Source organism: Papilio xuthus, unplaced genomic scaffold (genome assembly GCF_000836235.2).
Source record: "Papilio xuthus unplaced genomic scaffold, Pxut_1.1 DF825946.1, whole genome shotgun sequence".
NCBI classification, from domain to species: domain Eukaryota; kingdom Metazoa; phylum Arthropoda; class Insecta; order Lepidoptera; family Papilionidae; genus Papilio; species Papilio xuthus.
Window position 1 is genome coordinate 14,794,946 of NW_013532703.1, and position 20,155 is coordinate 14,815,100.

Consider the following 20,155-nt stretch of genomic DNA (forward strand, 5'->3'; position numbering starts at 1 on the left):
TGCAATATACATCAAAAGGATTGTCAGTAACATCTCTCCTGGAACTTAAAGTACACATCTGAAAATTTCGCCTTTTTTTCCTTTGTATTTGCTCATTTGTCACTTTTTACTATAAAAATTATACTACATAGTGTAATATATGTGTATGATATCTCACACAGAAAAGTAATCCTTGTCGTATCTCTGTCCCTTTCTCACTTATAAAATTTCGGAGAGACGAGAACGTCCTCCAAATAGATCTATCTTCGTACAATCGTCACTCCTTTATAGAACATTGCCTTTCTAAGTATACTTCTACCAGAGTAGCCCATAGGGAGGGTTAGGGAGGGCAGCTGTCTCTACCTCCCCTAGTAAAACTACTTAGAATAAGATCATAGACGTAGCCTAAATTATCGTCTGGTCATGCCCTTGTCAGCTCTAGTCACAGGTTACCTCCTCCTCATAAGACAGTAAACAAAGTGCATGGTATGAGACGTACCTGCAGTATCTGGCTGGCCTCGAAGGCAGTGCCGGGCAGCAGCACGATGGGTGCGGCGACGCGGCCCGCCTCCACACACACCATGTTGGGGAACTCGTCGTCACCGAAGTCGCCGATCTCCTTCGCGAACTCCGCCCACGGGTTCCAGATCACTGCAACGTACATCGACATTCTTATCATGTTCAAATACAACACTACCTACTTCATATGCCCTCAAGAGGAGCTCTGACTCGTGATTTGTGGTTAAAAAAATAAATGTTAAAATTTAGAATCAGTTCGCATTTACAACTGCAAAATGAATATTTTTAACTAGTCAGTTTATCGTTTTGATGTGATGTTAAATTCCAGTAATTTGAATTTACAAAATAAATGTGTCTGTGCGAGACAGGGGAGTATAGTGTTTGGTCAGACCTGTGTCGGGGAAGTTGTACTTCTGTATGCGCATCTTGCGACCGCTGACGACGTTGGTGATGATGTGCTCCTGCATCGTGTTCTGGTAGATGCGGTCCGTCCACTCGTTGATGGTCACCACCTCGCGCGTCTCCTGGTACACCGCGCCCTCGCGCGTCTGCACACACCACGCACGATATTCAATAACCCATGCGACCAATATACTTACATCTCTTACCATGGATTTCTAAGACCACAATAAGAGATCATAATCTCTGACAAAACAGAGATTTTAGTCTCAGAAACTAACGGTTAAAGGATCTCATAAGGCCATTCAATTCGACGCATGCATGGAAATGAGTTTTTTTTAAATATCGTCATAAAAGCATTGACAGAGAGATATAACGGTTTTGATATAAAATAGGTACACAAATTAAATATGTATTAAATTCGGAGAATCTGTAAAATATGAAATGTTACCTTATCAATGAACATGCAGCCGTGCATGCCTGTGATCTGACAGCGACGCACATCGGGCACCTTGAAATAGGTGTGCAGCAGCAGCTGGCAGCTGAACGTCAACTCCTTGCTGGGATTGTACACGCCGATGTTGAAGTGCAACTCCTTCTCGCGCAGGATCAGTCGGTACGTCAGTCTGAACCTTCATATACAACACAAGTTGTTACAAACATTTCATAAAAGTCTGGGAAAATCATGAAATAAATCATGAAATATATTTTGTCCATCTTTCTGAACCTAACCTAACCCAATAAAAGCCAATTTCTTGCCTCATTTTACTGTTTTTAAGTGCAACGCTAAAAAGTTTATCTCTCTTATGGGTTATCTTCATGGTTTGCTTTCTTAGATATAACAGTTGTAAATATATGTCAAAGGCCCGCCATACATCTGCAGTTCCATTAGGGTTGGTTATGGGTTATTATGATCTCGATACCATTTGCATACAAATATGTGTATGAGGTACTGACTGGAAGTGCCACATGGAGCGCGTGAAGTCATCGTCCATGAGGCTGAAGATGGCCTCTACATCACCGCTGGCCAGCCGCTCCGGCAGCTTCTCCACGTGCCAGCGCGCCACGCGTGCGAACCCGTGCTGCGGACCGAACGCCCATTGCCCAAACTGAGCTGGAAATCACACAACGGACACATTACATTAAAAAATTAATTAACAAATACAATATTACAAGATGTCCCGAAAAATCACTATAATAAAACAAAATTAACATTCAGTTTTGACATTGTTTTAGAGTTAGCACTGCAAAGTATATCGAGAGCAGATAGTTTGACTATAATTTTATACAATTCGGAGTTGACGTGTAAATTATGTAAACATGTAAATAAATTATGCTAAATAAAGAGAGAATGAATTGCTTTCCTTTTGTAAAGATGTAATAAAAACAACAAAACAAATTATTGTACTTACGAAACACGAATGGAATTCCTCCTCGTATCGCCCTTTTGCCGTCGAACACGGCTTGTTTACTGTAATTAAAAATGAAGCGATTAATACATTATTAATTTATAAAAAAAAACGACAGATGTTTAATAAGTAGCATCAAAATTGTAAACTATGTATTGTTTTTGTTCGATTATTACTGAATATATTATAAGTGGAATTTCGCGGCTACAGCACACATAATTATGATCCTAGATATTTTTAGTCATGGATGCTTAAACTACTTTCAGAAAATTGGTAGAGGTACATAAGTGTACTAGATGTTCCTTTATTAATGAAACATTAAAATTATAACAGACAAGATCGAAATTACCCGATGATAGCCGATGGCTTAGTGACCTTTATTCACGTTGCACTCAATTTACATTCCTATATACATACTTATATATGCATAAACGTAACGTAAACTATTGCAACGAAAAGTTACTCTTCCCTTACTTAACAACCTTTTTTTTTATTTACAATAACAACATTTTTTAATCACCCAAATTCATATACGGTTTTGTGCAGTATCATTTTACGTACAAATCGAACTTTAGCACTTCGTTCTCTAGCACTTCATATAATCATCACCATGTAAAGTGTTTCTCCTTGGACCAATCGAATCCATAGAATCAATCGACCCAATGGAACACATAAATGTTATTCGTTATTTTTCCATATCAACAAGATGTATTACTATACAAGAAAGGCAAGGATTGCACGATTCCATTGCTGTTATGGTAATTTCCTAGAAACAATTGTCATACATGTCGCAAAGACGCCATCTAGACGCGTAGCTAATGTCTACGTGGCGGATTAAATCGCTATCACAATGATATAAATTTATTACCTTTGAATGCGAAGGATATAAAATAAATAAATAGGGTTGGAAATATTTTCATCAGAAATGCTGTGAATAAAACATTTCTTATTTCCATGATGTATAAATCAGTTTTTTTCTTAATATTGCTCAAATAGACTAATTAAATAGCAATAACAATATTGTTCAAAATAGTGCTTCATCATAGACAAAATCCACGACTCAATAAATACTGAACATTAGCTACTGCTGGGCACAATTAAACAAAAAAGAGTCTAAATATTGCTCATCTATTTGCGACACATCCATGTCCGGGCACTTCGATAGCGCAGCAGTTCGACATAGTGCAAGCCAGCAGCAGCTTAACTTTCCAGCCACGTTTGAAACAAGATCAATTTTAGCGGTTGCATTCCAACGCGGCCGGGGGACGATGCAAAAAGCACCCTTATATTATAAATGCATCAGTGGACAGGTCGGACGGTGCAAAAACCGGCGGCCGAGCGGCCAACGTATAAATTATTTATGCCATTTTTAGCATTTCGGAGTTTGTGTCGCTCGGACACGACTGACGGGATGGGGATGTCGTCGCCGCCCGCCGCTACTCGTCGGATCAACACTACAACGCCGATGGCACTACACTTGTGCTAGGATCATCTTTGTAAGTCGTTCGACGCCATTTGTACGTCGCTTTACTGCCCTTTATCTAAATATAAACTTGACAGACATAACTTGTCACGGGTATGTTAATTCTTTGTTTGCAAAAATTTGCTGATATTTTCAAAGCAAATTGGTGAAAGCAATAATTTAAGACACATTTGAAATTAGCTTCAAGGCTAATATGGAATTATATATTTGTAATTGAGCAACAAAATCAATATTGAATAATCCTTTTATATTATTAGCCTCGCTAACCGATACTTAGGTTTAGTTTAACAAGTTTTGTATGGCGTAAAGTAATGTTTGCTTGGTTTGAAATAATATCGCAACTATCATAATCTGTAATATGTATAAGAAATAGATTTAACGACAATTCTAATGCACCACGAATTTTGTAACTTCCATAGCTTTCTTCGCTAACAAGCAGCGTTTTGGCGCTTAGTGCCAATGTTGCGTTTTATATTGTTGTTTTGTTTCGTTTAATCTTAACATAGCTTTTAATAATTCGCTTCAGAAGTTAGAAGTAACCACACCAACCAACAGCTTTATGTAGCAAACAAAAGTGGCTAGAATACAAAACGCCGGATAGAAGTGCAAATGAGGCGAAGTGTTGCAATAAATAAATCGATTTACTCCCACGTTGTGTTCGGGAATATTGGCGTTGGTCCGTGCATTTCCATTGAATATTACTGAGTAATGTAACAAGATAATGCACAATATTAATGATCTAATTAAACGATAAACTATTGAAGCCCATTAAGATAATTCAACATATTTGTTTAAATAACTAAATGTCATTTTGTTTCATTTATTACGCTTTTTATAAAATAAAATAAATCACCAAAAATATTCTTGACCAGCGTTGACTTTCTACTTCGTCAACGCAGAATAAAAAAGTGGCCCTATATATTATATATATAATATCAACATGCGTGCACTATCTCTCAAAGTCCCATCAAAATAGTTCTAGCTGCTCCGGAGATTACCCGGAACAAATGCGACCTTGCGGATATACATACAGACAAACAAATATTTTTAAAATTACTTTTTTTTATAATCAGCAACGGAAATTCATTATGTGTACATATAACAACTATGCTACAAATTACAGTTGAAATATAAGTTTAAGTTGAATAATAGATAAATTTAAATATTCATAACTGCTAGTTAGCTACACGTGTCAGGGTTTTTGCAATAATGTAACGTATAATAATTTTGTACATTAGGTACCTACATACATTATTTCCAAAAGTTATTAAACGGCAAAGTTATCGAAAGCCAAAATAATTAGTGCCAAACGCACACTAGGACGAGGAATTTACTATAGAAAAAAAGTACTGCCAATTACTATCTAGGTTGTCTGATAAAATATTGTTTAAGAACTGGTAATATTATTTCACATGTCACGTCCATCAAAATGTCGACTTTTTGTCGATATGACGAACATTAAATGCACACAACGATTAGAATTATTCGAGACGTTTCAAACCGACGATAAAACGAATGGATTCCGTGAAAACGAAGAGGGACTAGATAAAGTTTTAATTAGAGATTCCGGATGGAATTCCTTCATGACTCGCCTCTGATCCGATACATTCCCGCTTCGTCAGCGGTCCAGTTTTTACCATGCCGCAAACCCGTTCCATTCTGCCAATGCCATTCTGCTCTGACAAACCATCACGACAAATGTTGAGTCGCGACCCGATGCTTTCTTTTCATAATTGTTACAAATTGAAATTTTTAACGGCAATTAGCTTTATTCTAGTTACAAAATGTGTGTGCTTCTGAAAAGTTTTATTCCATAGAATCGATTCATCCATGGAAGTGGATAATTTGGTCGAGTGATCGTTTCTGTTTTCGACTTATAAAGTTACAATGAAAAGATATCTATCTCTCCTACAATATTTAATTTTGTTCGTGAATTAAAAGGTACAAAATTAATGGAACATCAAAATAAACACAGAAAAATTAATAATATTATCGCTATAAATAGCATACTTGTTAACGAAATAAATCAACATACCACAAACTGTAGAATACTGATTGATTACCGCGTTAATCATTTACGACAGGCGAGTACGTTCGTACGACTTTTTTATTTATTTCACATCTCATTAAACGAATTTCAATCGGCAAACAAAATAGTTTATGGTTCATAGAACATACGGAAAGCGCGTTAACGGATAGATATGGGCGTAATTGGAAATAATTAAAGTGCTGTAGCAACTCTCATAGTTATTGTTCTTGGCTTTCATAGGCGCAGTACTGCGAATTGATATTTCTCAAGATTGTTGTCACGTGAACAGTTCTCGTGAGATGCGCAACGCATAGGCCCAACCACGGTTGATACTAGAGGCTCCATACGTTTTACGAATTAAGGACTGATCGGAAAAAAAATTGACAATCTAAAACACGCGTATTTTTTGTGTGTAATTTTTTTTGTGTTAAATTAAAAGGAGTTGGAATAAAAAAAATGTAAAAAAAATAGAAGAGAGAGAATAGAGTAAAATTCTACGGAACATTAATATACCAGATAGAAAATAGCAGGCAAAAACATAATTATTTCATAAATTCTTCCTTCCATTGAAAAAAAAGTAATAACGTTAAAAAAATTAAAAGTAGAACTATAAAATAATTCGAACCATTCCGGATATAAAACGTTTATTATTCAAACATCTGTACCGAACATATACATGGGACATACCGGAATAAATTGTGGACGCATTACCGTTGTATGATAAGCTCCCTGGTAATTACTCGAGATGTAATGAATAGAACTCGTTATGACCACGCAAGGAGTTACATTAATATCAAGCCGCTCTCATCTATTCCAGTAACGGGCCCATATAAAATTTTATAAACGCATCAATAAAATTGCTAATGCTAATTAACTGGTTCGTTACAACGCGATACGAAACTTTGTCGACGCTTAAAAGCTTTTTAAACGTTTTTTTAAAGCTTTTTTCAACATTTTGTAAGCTTATCATTTGGTCATACATAAAGTACAGTAATTAATGTATGATCCGATAACAGTATCGAAGGTTAATCGGTCTATTTTGTCTCCTTAAAATTAATTATATGAGTTAGTTGGAAAATAGCAAACCATTGAATATACATATATTAATTTTATTACAAAGACAAGGTGCACCAGTAATGTTATTGTATTGTAACAAGCTGTTAATACTTTTAAAAATAATTAAAATTATTATGGGGTAAATGTATAAAAAAATGAAGTCCGTCATAAGAATGCTTTGGATGCTTTGTATGCAAGGGGCATCCACATCATCAGCTCACTATACGTCACCACTGAGGGGCTCGGAGCCTACCCTAAGTTGGGGGTGACTAGGCCACGGTCAACCACGCTGGCCCAGTGCGGGTTAGTTGACTTCACACATAATTATGAATTTCTTCTCAGATATGTGCAGGTTTGCACGATGTTTTCCTTCACCGTAAGAATGTCGGATAAATGTACATATGTAAATCGAAAAACACAATGGTACATGGCGGAATTCGAACCCAGGACCTGCAGGTTACAAGTCAAGTGTTGAAACCCTTGAGCCACCGACGCTCTAGTGCATACTAAGTAACTATTAAAACAAGTATCAAGTTTATTTAAAGATCGATAAAATCAAATTACCATAATATATATTTCAAAACTCTTTGGAAATATATTGGATTAATTAACTCCAATTATCGCCCTACAATAAACATAATGAATTCTCTATTTATTTTAACCAATGGTCATACGCAAGGAACTATAGTAAAAAATAAAGTGAAACTCAATGAACTGGCTACCGAGTTAATGACTTGGATCGTGTCGCATTGACATATTAAGGAGCCGTAAACAGGTTGTTGGAAAAAAAATTAAAAAAAAATGTAGAGTAGGTACACAATAACAAATTACGAGACACAGCACAGCAAGTTAGAAGAAGCCAATTATTTTTAAAACATTAAATATTTATGGCTTTTAAGTAATCATATAGAAAACCGCCAATTTATAAGATGTTTCCATAGTGACGTACAGCAGAAAAAAAATTAAAAATTTAGAGCTTATATAATAAAATACATGCTTCAGGCTCATGATTCAGGACCTCATTTAAACTACGGATAGCAACTACTGGCTAGTATTTTTAATCTGATCGGCCTTGCTTATAAACTGGCCAGTCTGACAGGCACGTAACATCGTGACGACTCATCAATATCATATTTTTCAATTAATTGCCTTATAGATTGATGTTGAAACCTTATAGGCGTTACAGTAATTATGATCAACATTTTATATATCCCTTGCAAGATTAATACGAAATGTTTTGAATTTTTTTCTTAATGAGATATTTAAAATTGGTTTGATAATCGCATTTTATTTATAGTCTTGTTATATATTGTTCGTTATATATTCTTGTTATATCAAACGGTTTTTAAATATACATTTCTATATAAATAAACATGAATAGTTATAAAATAACAAATAATAATCTATATCTATATATACTATCTATAACTCAAGAACCGCTTTACCGATATGACTGAAAATTGATGAAAAGGTAGCTTAGAGCCAGGAGACGGACATAGGATACTATTTATTCCTTTTTTTCTTCGAATTCATGCCTTGAAGAGCTGCTTTTCATTTTATTTATCTATATATTAAGTTTTTTTATATATCCACGCGGACGGAGTCGCGGGCGACAGCTAATTTATTATCATCATCATCAGCTCACTATACGTCCCCACCGAGGGGCTCGGAGCCTACCCTAAGTTAAGGGTGATTAGGCCATAGTCAACCACGCTGGCCAAGTGCGGGTTGGTTGACTTCACAAATATCATTGAATTTCTTCTCAGACATGTGCAGGTTGCATCACGATGTTTTCCTTCACCGTAAAAACGTCGGATAAATGTACATATGTAAATCGGAAATCGAAAAACACATTGGTACATGGCGGGATTCGAACCCAGGACCTGCAGATTGCAAGTCAAGTACTTGACCACTGAGCCACCGACGCTCAGTGGTCAAGTACTACAAGTAAGTAATTTATTATAATATTAAGAAATTATATGTAATGCATTTCTTGAAAAAGAAATTAATGTATAACATTGCATAATATTAATAAAGAATAAAAATTATTGATATCTTCACGAAAATGTAATTAAAATTTGTTTAGGTTTAAAAACTAATCAATAAGGCGTGTGAATTAAAATGCTTTATCACTTACACGGTTCGTAAATTTAGCAATAATAATTTTTAATTATATCTTATCAATATAAACCGATATTAATAATAACTACATAATAATAATCTTAACTTAGTTAACAATTTTATAAGATAACAGACAAAAACAATAACATTAAAATTGAAACGAAAGGTAAAAAAATATCTTCTTTTATACCTACTTTATTACGAAAAATGTTTAATGATGTATTAGAAACTGCTTCTGAATTTTGTGAATGAAAATGTACCCATCACTTATTATCAGATGTCACTTATTTTATTCATCAAGTTGTCTAAATGCGCTTAATAAATATCCAATAAGTGTCCTAGAGTTCAAATAAATATTACGATTTAGAATAGACGTACCTACTTCATTATGTACCTGTAGTATGGACGTATTAATCATCATCAGCTCACTATACGTCCCCACCGAAGGGCTCGGAGCCTACCTTAAGTTAAGGATGATTAGGCCATAGTCAACCACGCTGGCCAAGTGCGGGTTGGTTAACTTCACATATATCTTTGAATTTTTTCTCAGATATATGCAGGTTGCATCACGATGTTTTCCTTCACTATAAGAACGTCGGATAAATGTACATATGTAAATCGGAAATCGAAAAACACATTGGTACATGGCGGGATTTGAACCCAGGACCTGCAGATTGCAAGTCAAGTGCTTGACCCCTGAGCCACCGACGCTCGGACTTATTAATAATGTCATTAAATTTTGTCATATTCATCACACGTATCATGTTGATATAAAAAATGTAGAGTAACCATACAATTTACAAATTACGAGACGAAACTATAAAGTTGAGTTGAGGAAATCGTGACACAATTAACTATCATTTTGATATTTAATTAATGTCATAGTAGCATTATACATAAACTATAAACAATTAAAATCCACATAATGAGTACATAAAAATATTTAGCAACAAAAACGTAACAAACACAAAAAAGTTCAATCAACAAGTCAGCCCTTTTAACCGGATTATGCAAACCGGTGTAATGTAAACAGTTAACGATGATACTTAACGAGATTTAGATTAACCTTTTTTAGTTGTAATACTAATGTGAGACAACTGTACTTAGGAAATATAAGTTTTTGTTAGCAAATTACATTTGAATTGAACAACTGATACTCCATGTTTGTTATATAAAGTCGTCATAATTTATCCAGATTAATTAACTAACATATTATATCTAAGTTTGCCTACTCCTTCATAATTCTTAATTGTTGTAAAAAAAAATATTAAGTTATATGTTAATTTCCGAGCCTCAAAAACCCTTAATGATTTGGCTTAGTTTTTGCAACGACCGCCTTCATGTCGCCAACCCGACATTATTAAAACAATTATAATATTAACTTGAAATATGTTTACTGTTTTATTTTTTCATTAATTCATTATTGTTTAAGCCAAATTTCGTGGTAATTAGAAATGAATGAATAATTAGTCTTTGTTCTTCATAATATGCAGTTTTATAGCTTTGTTTTTCAAAATAATCAAAACCACGCCGGAAAGATTTTGCATTGAATTTAAAATGAAAATACAAACACCGTAATACCTGATTATAAACCACAAAGATCCGTCAAGGTAAGATATTTCTCATTGCCCAAGCGCAGAACAGTTGCAGCGTGACAAAATAATGGTCAATATTGGATAAACTTTTAATTTTTTACTCCAGTATTCACATGATCATAAGAAATTATTTTACATAAAACAAGTATATCTAATTTACAATTTATAAATAATTTATAAATAGGATACACATTTTAGTACATTTTCGAGCTAAGAATGGCGACAGCGAAAGCGTTTTGCATGACATAATTTATTTATAATAAAAATATAATTAATCTATGAAATCTATATTATATATTTGGGCTTCCGATATGGGGTATTCGTGAGTTATGTCATAGAAGTTTAGACAACCTTGATGCAAGCCCAGGGCCACGTATTGAAAGTAAGGCCGGAACACGTAGGCTGCTTGCCAACAGCAACGCACTTACACGTCTTTGTAATAACTAATGTATATTAATAACTATCATCAAGCCCTTAAGATGAACACCACGAACTAATAAGTAACGACCAATAAGTGACACTTTTTTTTTAATTAAATTAGATTTGTAATGTCAAAACGGCTCTCTGCTCTTATCATCAAACCGACAATTATCACATAACTATTCATATTACATATGGTCGAACCTGAATAAGCCTCTATAAACGAGAGTCATGGTCCAGTCTCTACAGACGACCTCTATAAGCGAGAAACTCGGATTAGAGAGAATCCTCTAAAAGCGAAAGAAATACCAAGATCCCTTGAACTTCGACTATAAAGTAACAGACTAAATCTTATCTGTGTACATAAATGAATAAAACCAAACAAATTACATTCGAGTACAATAATATATTAAGCTGTAAACAAAACAAACGACGACTTCTAACTTCCAAGTGTAGACAAAGCGTGTATAAAAAAGGCGACATTAATTGTCCGAATGCAAATTGTAACGGGGACAGATACAAACAGTGTTGGCTCGGCTGTCTGGCCGCAAGTCACCCCCTCACCTCGCCGACAGGGGTCAGCTCGCTATAGCCGCAGATGCTCCGGACAGACGATTAATAAGGCGCTCCGCCCCCGGAGCCCCGGGCTACTGCCTGCTGCCTGCCGCCGGCTACCCCGACCGCAACACACCGACTTACGAATACGGTAAACATATTTGCTTGACTTAGAAGGATCAGTTTACAGGAACATTATTGGTAACACTGTGGCTCAGAGACTGTCGTTACATTTATTATTGCATATTGTCGTCTTTGTTTTTTCAATAGAATGAAAGAGACATAACCTACTGGAAAATAATCATATTGGTTTAATACTACAAATATTTGTTTACATAATTTGTAAACATAACATTTTCTTCTTTCTACTTGACAATCGTGTTGATGTTTTACGGTAAATTACGTAATTTTGTCTTCAGTCCTATAAAATAAAAACTTATGGTGACCCTATAGTGCGGTGATTTAACAAACGGGCCGTGATACGCAGATAAGCCGATTACTTGATGCCATCTAGACTGATGTGACACACTGCTTTCACAACTTACTTTAAGGGTTAAATAAGAGGTTCATATAGGGTTGATAAGTATCATCGGTATTAAATCAATCTTACTAATATTATAAATGTTTGGATGTACAATTGGATGGATGTTTATTAAAAGGTATCTGCAGAACGGCTCAACGGATCTCGAAGAAATTTGACAGAGATGTAGAACATATATTTTTTTTATTTTAGCGCGGACGGAGTTGCCGGCGAAATTTAATAAAAGCTTAGTATTATGTTTTTTTCCCGTCTGAGGGATGGGTTATAATTTTCACAGATATATTGTTAGATGACGATATATTTAATTTAAATAAGACGTAGTATTTAATAAAATCCTTTGCACTTACATTGCTAGTACCTATAACACTTACTTTAACCACTTGTAAGTTGTAAGCCATTGCGAAATAAGGGAAGAAATGCTATACAACTTATCTTCTGACGGGTGAGGACTACGTTTCCTTAGAATAAAATTAGCTAAGACAGCAAGCATTGTTACTGTCCAAATTGTGTAATGTCGCTTGGAATGTAAGACCTTGCATTTACTTGCAACTTTTAAAAAACCAAGATCGATTTTTTAAAAAAGCAGCAAAAACATTTAACACACGTACACACATTACAATTGTTACACACACACACACACACATTTCAAATTGTTAAGCAATGTAATCAACTATAGTTGATATAAAGAATACAAGAACCGACGTAACCGACGAAAATTATCCCAATGTAAGATTGGTTTAAAACGGGCATCAAATTAGGTGCCCCAAATGGTGTTCTCCGCACCGAAGGCGACGGATTCTCGCGCCTTTTTCGGTAGAGACGCGCAATCTGCCGCGTCACGCGTCAGCTGTGCACCAACACTATGATATATCATACATGACCGTGTATGGCTTGCACTTGTTTGTGTTTTGATGACGTCACAAGTCACGTTTGCAATTTTAGCCCAAATTAAACTTTATCAGAATGCACTCTATTTATGATGAAACTCCGAAATGGTAAAAATTAAAAAGTCTATTTGGTATACCAGAAGAATACTTTTTATGCACTTAAAGGACCAAATCAATAGACACATGAAATCTTCAAGATCAGTATTTAATATTTTACTAATTAAATTAGCAATATTAAAATATAATAACAACACAGATCGTAGTGTCTGGGGCCATATATGGCAGTGCTTATTCCAATATATTATGAATCATAACATACAACACTAACGCCCGGGTGTGACTCGACTAAAAATTTAAGCATTCGATTACATGCCCATAATGAATCGATCAAAGCTATCGTGTAACGAAAATCGATAAGTTGATGAGCGTAGGATGTAGCAGCTATTACATCGATTTCTAAGATCTTATCGATTTTACATGTTATACTAGCTGTCTAAAATTCTAATAGTTATTGAGTATTATGCTAAATAGATAAAACTTTAAAAAATCGGCAATAGCTTCTAATGACATAAAATCATCTAAATTTAGTATCAGTTTCCCTTTTTCCCTTAGATAAAGACATGGAAAATTCAAATCAATACAAAAATTTTGAAATAAAGTAAAATACCATCCATGTTTAGAAATTATTGAACTTTGAGCGATAGAATAGTACACAAAAAACGATGAGTCACATCTAGTTGAAGCATTATATGCAGCTAATGTAAGGATAACGTTACCTACACCAAAAGATGACATGTTCGAGACATCCGTGACAAGATATATTTCATCACATCAAAAGTCTGTGGTCTTTTAAAATATAAATCAAAATAAATTAAACACGGAGTAGACGCGGTAGGAACCTTTATAAAACTAAGGTCAAATGAAAAAATCACATTTAAAATTATAAAGATGGTTTAATTGTGATAAATCGTACAGTCGAATGATAATTACGTACGTCGCGTCGGTAAAGTCGGCGCGAGATAAATCAAAAGCGTTAGCAAACAGCGAACATAATTTTAGTAAATCAACGTGTGAGCAATCGGGCAGTCATTATCGAGTGGGTGCTCGTATTGCTAAATTACTTGTAGACTCGAGGTGGGTACGGTTGGCTCCTTCTAATATTTCACATCGCAGCTGTTTAACGTAGAACAATCGATGTCTTGGGTGTCACCGGACGAACAAAAAATAAAAACAACATATGCGCACCCCGACCCGCCGGGCCCATAATAATCAGCACGTGCAGTGGGCACACCAAGACGCACCGCACCCACTTCGCCATTTACTGACTACTAGTAATTTTGTAAGTTGTGTTGAACTAAATAATCTTTGCTCTTAAATAATCAAAATGAAACGCACGTTCAAGATACAAAAAGCATTAAAGTATTATAATTGTTCATTATTAAATAAATGAGTCCGATAAAAGAATACGACTCTAATGATATTTATTCGCCAATATCGTTCACGTATAACTTTCATGAATTTTAAATATTGATTTAGATTACCACTCCCATGCTGTATAACACAGCTCGGTGAAAAGCGGCTAGTGATTTTTATCTACTTGTCTACTTCAATACCTTTACGTGGGCGTGGGAGTATATAATTACATAATAGAAATAATCACGAATGGTTCTTTAGAATACAAGAATGTCGGATAGCCGCAATTAGAGTTCACGGCGGTACGTGAAGCGTTTAAATCAAAATTTATCAAGCGAGTGGAAACTGGAGATAATGTTATGACGGTTGCGGGGCGAAGCGGGCCCGACTATTCAACGGAGTCAATGGCGTGTGACCGCCGGCAGCACCGCGCCCGCTGCCGAGAGGTCGCCGGGCGTTGGGTGACGTTTACATTCTTTAAGCTACAACTTGTCTTTTTACATTTGTTATAGAACCGCGCTATTGATGGATTGAGTAGTACGACTAAGCACGTTATCGATAAAGCGCAATCGGTTCCGCTCCGACGACATGAACTTTCCGATAAGTTCGCGGAACGCGTAACGAGCCAAAGATGGAAAACAATCAATCGGCATCTAATGGCGCGATAAACCCGTTTCAGCCGGCGTCGATCCGTGAAGGCGGGCGTAACGTGAGGCTCGCATCCATTGACGCGCGTCGACGATCGATGGGGAGCAATCTCGCGGTCATCCTCTCCGGAGCTTTGTCTGCATCGTATCGGAAGCGGCATAAAATTATCCAGCATTAGCGGGGTGTCCGGAGAAAGGCAGCAGGAGGCGCGGGAGCGGGGGTGAGGGAGGGTGCCCAGGGACCATTTGTCATCGGCGCGTGGGGCGGGAGAAGGAGGCAGGGAGGGAGGGAGGCGGAAGAAAGTGCCGGCGACTCGGGGCTGCAGACGCGGCCACAAAAACAAGACCGAGAGAGCAGGGGCGGGCCGCGGTGCTACTGTGCCAGCGCCGCTCGCCGTTACCGATACCCATTCCTTATGTATTGTTAGTGATAAAACATTTTATATGTTTGTAAGTTAAACAACACATTTTCCGTTTAAATTGTATTAATTCTATTAAAGTTTAAATACAAACACATATTACATGCATACTTTCTTACTCTTTACCTAACCAACAAACAGTGATAGTTGCAACTTAGAATTTTTGCTATACATTAAACTACAAAATTAAGTTAATTTCTCAGAAAAAAATTGGCTGAAATTTAACAATAATAAAAAAGAAAACTAGATACTTGAAACAAATCAAACTTCTAATATGACACTTCATTATTATTGATTCAAAGACATATTTAGAAACAAAAATCTTACCAAAAATTAACGCAAGCTATAAATCATTTAGTTTAAAAAGGGTCAAGCGATCTGCGCGTAAAGAGAGAAAGGTTTGGGAAGGAGGGCGTTGCAAAAAGCTCAAGCACAAACTATGTTTAATATTAGAACAGAAGGCGTGCAAGTTTTTGCGTAGAGCCGGGACGTAGCCGCGCCAACTGCGGACCAAAAGCTTAAAATAATTAATATTTTGCTCTTGGAGGGAATAATGTAAAAAGATATCTTATATTTATATGATTATTTTCCATATTTATTCAGAAATCTATATCCAAATCGAATCTATTTTTTTGTCTGAAGAAACTTAAATATTATCACTTTTATTTTACGGGGACGTAAATCAATGTTTAATTTTTTTTTAATTTATAATAATTATTATGATTATGAGATTTACACTCTACTAAATAGGCACTACATTAACCGTCAGTAGAATGTGGTTGAAGTTTTTTTGAGAAAGTACTACGCTTTGCGACGTTTTGTACGTTTTCGATTCGATTCGGACCCTTCAGATTTGAACCCGAACGACTAAACTATTCGGTTACCATGAATTTAAATGTACCGTTAAATTAAACTAACTATTCTGTCAGAAGTAATAAACTTTCGTTTTCTTTTTAGTTATCTAAACCATTGGTATCGTCTCTGAAATGGACTTCTTTCCAGAATTTATAAGAAAGGTTCTACACATTTTATATTAATAAGACCCTGTAGATGTCCTTGTTAATATGTCGTAAAGTCGTATATGATATAAAACTTATGACTGAAAATTCCCTTTTTTACTATTCAAGAATAAAGTTTTACCGAAAACTGTTATTTTATTTTAAAGCTTAGCTATTGTATTTGGAAAGTAAAGTTTTTTTTTATCAAATGGCGGTTAAATGATGAGTAAAACATTAGTATAGACAAAGGCAGTGATATCTGTAGGTATATAGCGCACAGAATCATTAGCAGCACTCGGTCGTTTGTTAGAGCCGTTCGCAGCCGAGACGGGTTTTTGTCTCCTCGCCAAATTGCATCCGCACAATACGTGCGCCTCTAAATTGATATCGAATTAATTGCGATAAAACTGTTGTAAAACTAGATAATACTGAGGAAATATTAAACGATTAACAGCTACTTCTAGTAACAGCTAAACTTCTAGCTACTGTGCGACATCGGTTAATTCTTTGAAACATTTAGAAAATAAACTATCAATGTAAAATATCTTAATATCGACTAATTATTAACTTAAAAAAAGGTTTATAAAAGATAATACATCCAACAGTCTTATATTATTACGATTAAGAATTAATTTAATGTCCTAAAATTTCAGCCTTCTAAACTGACAGCAAAGGAAAGGTGTTACTGGCATATTTATTTCTTTTACGAGCTTAAATGTGTTCTTTGCATGTAGATTCATCTGGATGCTAATCATCAAGTACACGAGTATATACTGAGATGAACGTAATGAGCGTTACGTAAAACGTATGACCTTAAAGCATATTGTTTTTAAAGTATAATTAATTTCGTATGAATCGTTAACGTCATAATTTTTGAATTATTATGAATTGAGCATCATTTGTCGGTCATTATGTTGATAGCATGGGCGTTAAGTTACGCTTCTACTGTGTGATTGTGCGACGGCCACGAACACTATACATACTACACCAATTAAACGAATAGATGTTGCCGACCGAAGGCAGCTACTCATGATAGTTTTTCCAAATTACGTTGTATTGTACGGAATCCTTACGCACGGTGGAAACCAGGCTTAACACGTAGTTACGTACTACCGAAATCCCCACTAATCGACGTCTTATTAGCGGAAGCTAGTAGTTTCGACCCGGATATACTCACGGTCGGCTGTACTTTAATCAAGACCGTAAGTTATAAGAATAAAAAGAGGAAGATTAAAATGTGAATTACAATTAGATATGTTAATGTAACAACTTAAACGAGACAACAGCAAAGTTTGCAGAAGTTGAGTACTTTTAACTTTTTTTCTAGTTGACTAATTCTATAAAATCAATCTATGTTAGATTTGATAGAAAAGTTATATTGAAGTCTCTTGAAATATCAGACGAAGAGGTTTAAAACCTACCCATCTTGATTGTGAACCTTTACAAATTCGGGAGGTCTGGAAAAGCGCAGGCTCTGTCTTATATTTAGTACACATTCTTTGGCAAACGGCATTGAAATCTAGATGTCCTGAGCACGCTAAGCATTTATCAAACCACGAGTTACAAAGTCATAATGAAATTTTCGAGCCCATTAGACTTTCAGCTTATTATTATTATTGTCTTTGATTTTTTTTATGAGCAAAGCAACTTGAATCATAATTGAACGTTCCCCATAAGGAGATGCCATCGTTCCGCTCCAAAAACGTTTGTTCTTGACTTTTTAGGAAGATTCTTTACGAAGATGTATAAAAGATAAAAATAAAATATTTGTCGTAAGATTTTCATATTAATAGTTACGGACAGTTTACAATATATCCTCATTAGAGGATCTTTTTCAGACAAAACTCGTAGTCTTTGAAAATAAATCGACGAGAGAAGATAGACTAACATCTCGAAAGACATACAGAGCTATTCTAAAAAGTAGCATTTTTTTTACACTGTAAATTTATTTTAGGTCCTTTAACTAAGATTTCCTTCAATCTCTAACTAAGATTATATTTGAATTAAGGAAGTTTTTATACAAGTTTTCAGCACTTAAAACCACAGAGGGAAACATGTGTTTAAAATGTTACAAGCAGATAGAGTTGTTTATAACGAGTACAGTGACTTATCACTCTTGATACTTCCTAACATGGAGCACCAAATCTGAATAATGTGTATGCTAATTCTCCTTGCAATGAATTATTGATGTTAATTTAATAAGCAGCACAATGTAATTACACCGTGTCAAAGTTGAATTAATACTTGAATACTAATTGATCATTTCAAATGTTGGAATTATACAAATATTTTTGTTTAAAAGATTTGTTCTTATATCAATATTTAAATAAATGAGAAATTTAAAATTTACCTTTACAAATCTTAAAAATCTTACTAATATTCTAATGTGAATGTTTGGATGTATAAATGGATGGATGAATGTTTTAAGAGATCTACAGAATGGCGGTATGGATCAATTAATAAATTATTAGTAATATTTAGTATTAAAAGTACTTACCTTACAAATAATTGTTCTTGATTATTCACACGCCATGATACTACTGTGGCACCTGAAACAAAATATTAAACATATCAGGTCTGTAGTTCATAAACCTTTGGCAATCTCGGAACTTTCTTAAAACAGGGTTAATTAGTTGAGTCCCATATCACCCTTTTTTCTAATCCGGAATATGTGTACTGTAATACTGGTTGCAAAATTACCCTCCCTCATACCAAAAAGGTCTATAACCCATGTAGAAAATTAACAATCTGTACAAAATCTTATCTACTATTTTAATATTCTGGAAACATATAAGGGATTTAGAAATTTCTATGTAACATTTATTAGTTTACTTTTATAATAAAACATGAAAATAATGAGTAAAAGAACATTTAATATTTTTATTATATATATTAACAGAATGCCTTATGTCTATTGAAAGATTAAATAGTAATTATATACTAATGTTGCTAGACAACTTATGAATATTTTTTGTCAGTACATCAAATACCAACTTACAATTTAGAAGCAAGTATATACAGTTTACTTCCTACAATCCAATAGCCAAGGTCATATCGCCGCAGACAACTTATTCTATTCAACGAAACCGAAAAAAAAAACTCGTTACCGTCTGTAATAGATATAAAATAGGATATTGTATTGAACAAACTGCGATTAATTAAGCTACATATAACAACTGTTAACTATATTTTACATATCAAAGAAATTATAAACTTTAGAAACATTTGAAAAGTTCCGCGCATACTTAAAAAATAAATACTGACAAAAACTTTTAGACGTGTTGGAAATATTAAATATATTCTAACAATAACCACTTCTGAAGTTAAAAGGTTCCTAATAATTTAATTTAAAAAGCTTACTTACCGAAAAGATTTACGGTACAAGTTGTATTATTGCCTCTGTCGAGAACGACAACACTCGTCGCTGCCATTTTCCGTTTGACAGCGAAGCCAACTGCCAATGCCAAATGCCAAGCTAATAGTGATGTGCTGCCCTTTTCAATGTTGTTTTTTTATTAATGCAACATTTTTGAATTTATTAATTTTGCAAAGTAGGCAAAAGATATTTGACTTAAGCACCACTTTTTAATTCTTCAAAAACATACGAAATTAAAACTTTTGAACTTGTTATTTTAACTTCGACAACAAAAATTGTTCAACGGATATTTTATGAACGCAGACAAAA

General features: G+C 34.8%; 1 protein-coding gene across 1 annotated transcript in view; it reads right to left on the reverse strand.

The window, feature by feature from the left end:
- The window catches only part of LOC106124985 (glucose-6-phosphate 1-epimerase), a 20,941-nt gene extending 1,004 nt beyond the window's left edge, over positions 1-19,937 (reverse strand). The window contains exons 1-7 of the mRNA XM_013322054.1: positions 19,835-19,937; positions 18,968-19,019; positions 2,310-2,368; positions 1,855-2,011; positions 1,349-1,529; positions 890-1,046; positions 479-630 (exon numbers count right to left, since the gene is read on the reverse strand). Of these exons, the coding sequence (XP_013177508.1) occupies positions 479-630; positions 890-1,046; positions 1,349-1,529; positions 1,855-2,011; positions 2,310-2,368; positions 18,968-19,019; positions 19,835-19,901 (825 nt within the window). The 5' untranslated portion in view covers positions 19,902-19,937. The remainder of the gene's footprint in view (positions 1-478; positions 631-889; positions 1,047-1,348; positions 1,530-1,854; positions 2,012-2,309; positions 2,369-18,967; positions 19,020-19,834) is intronic.
- Between the last annotated feature and the right edge of the window lie 218 nt (positions 19,938-20,155).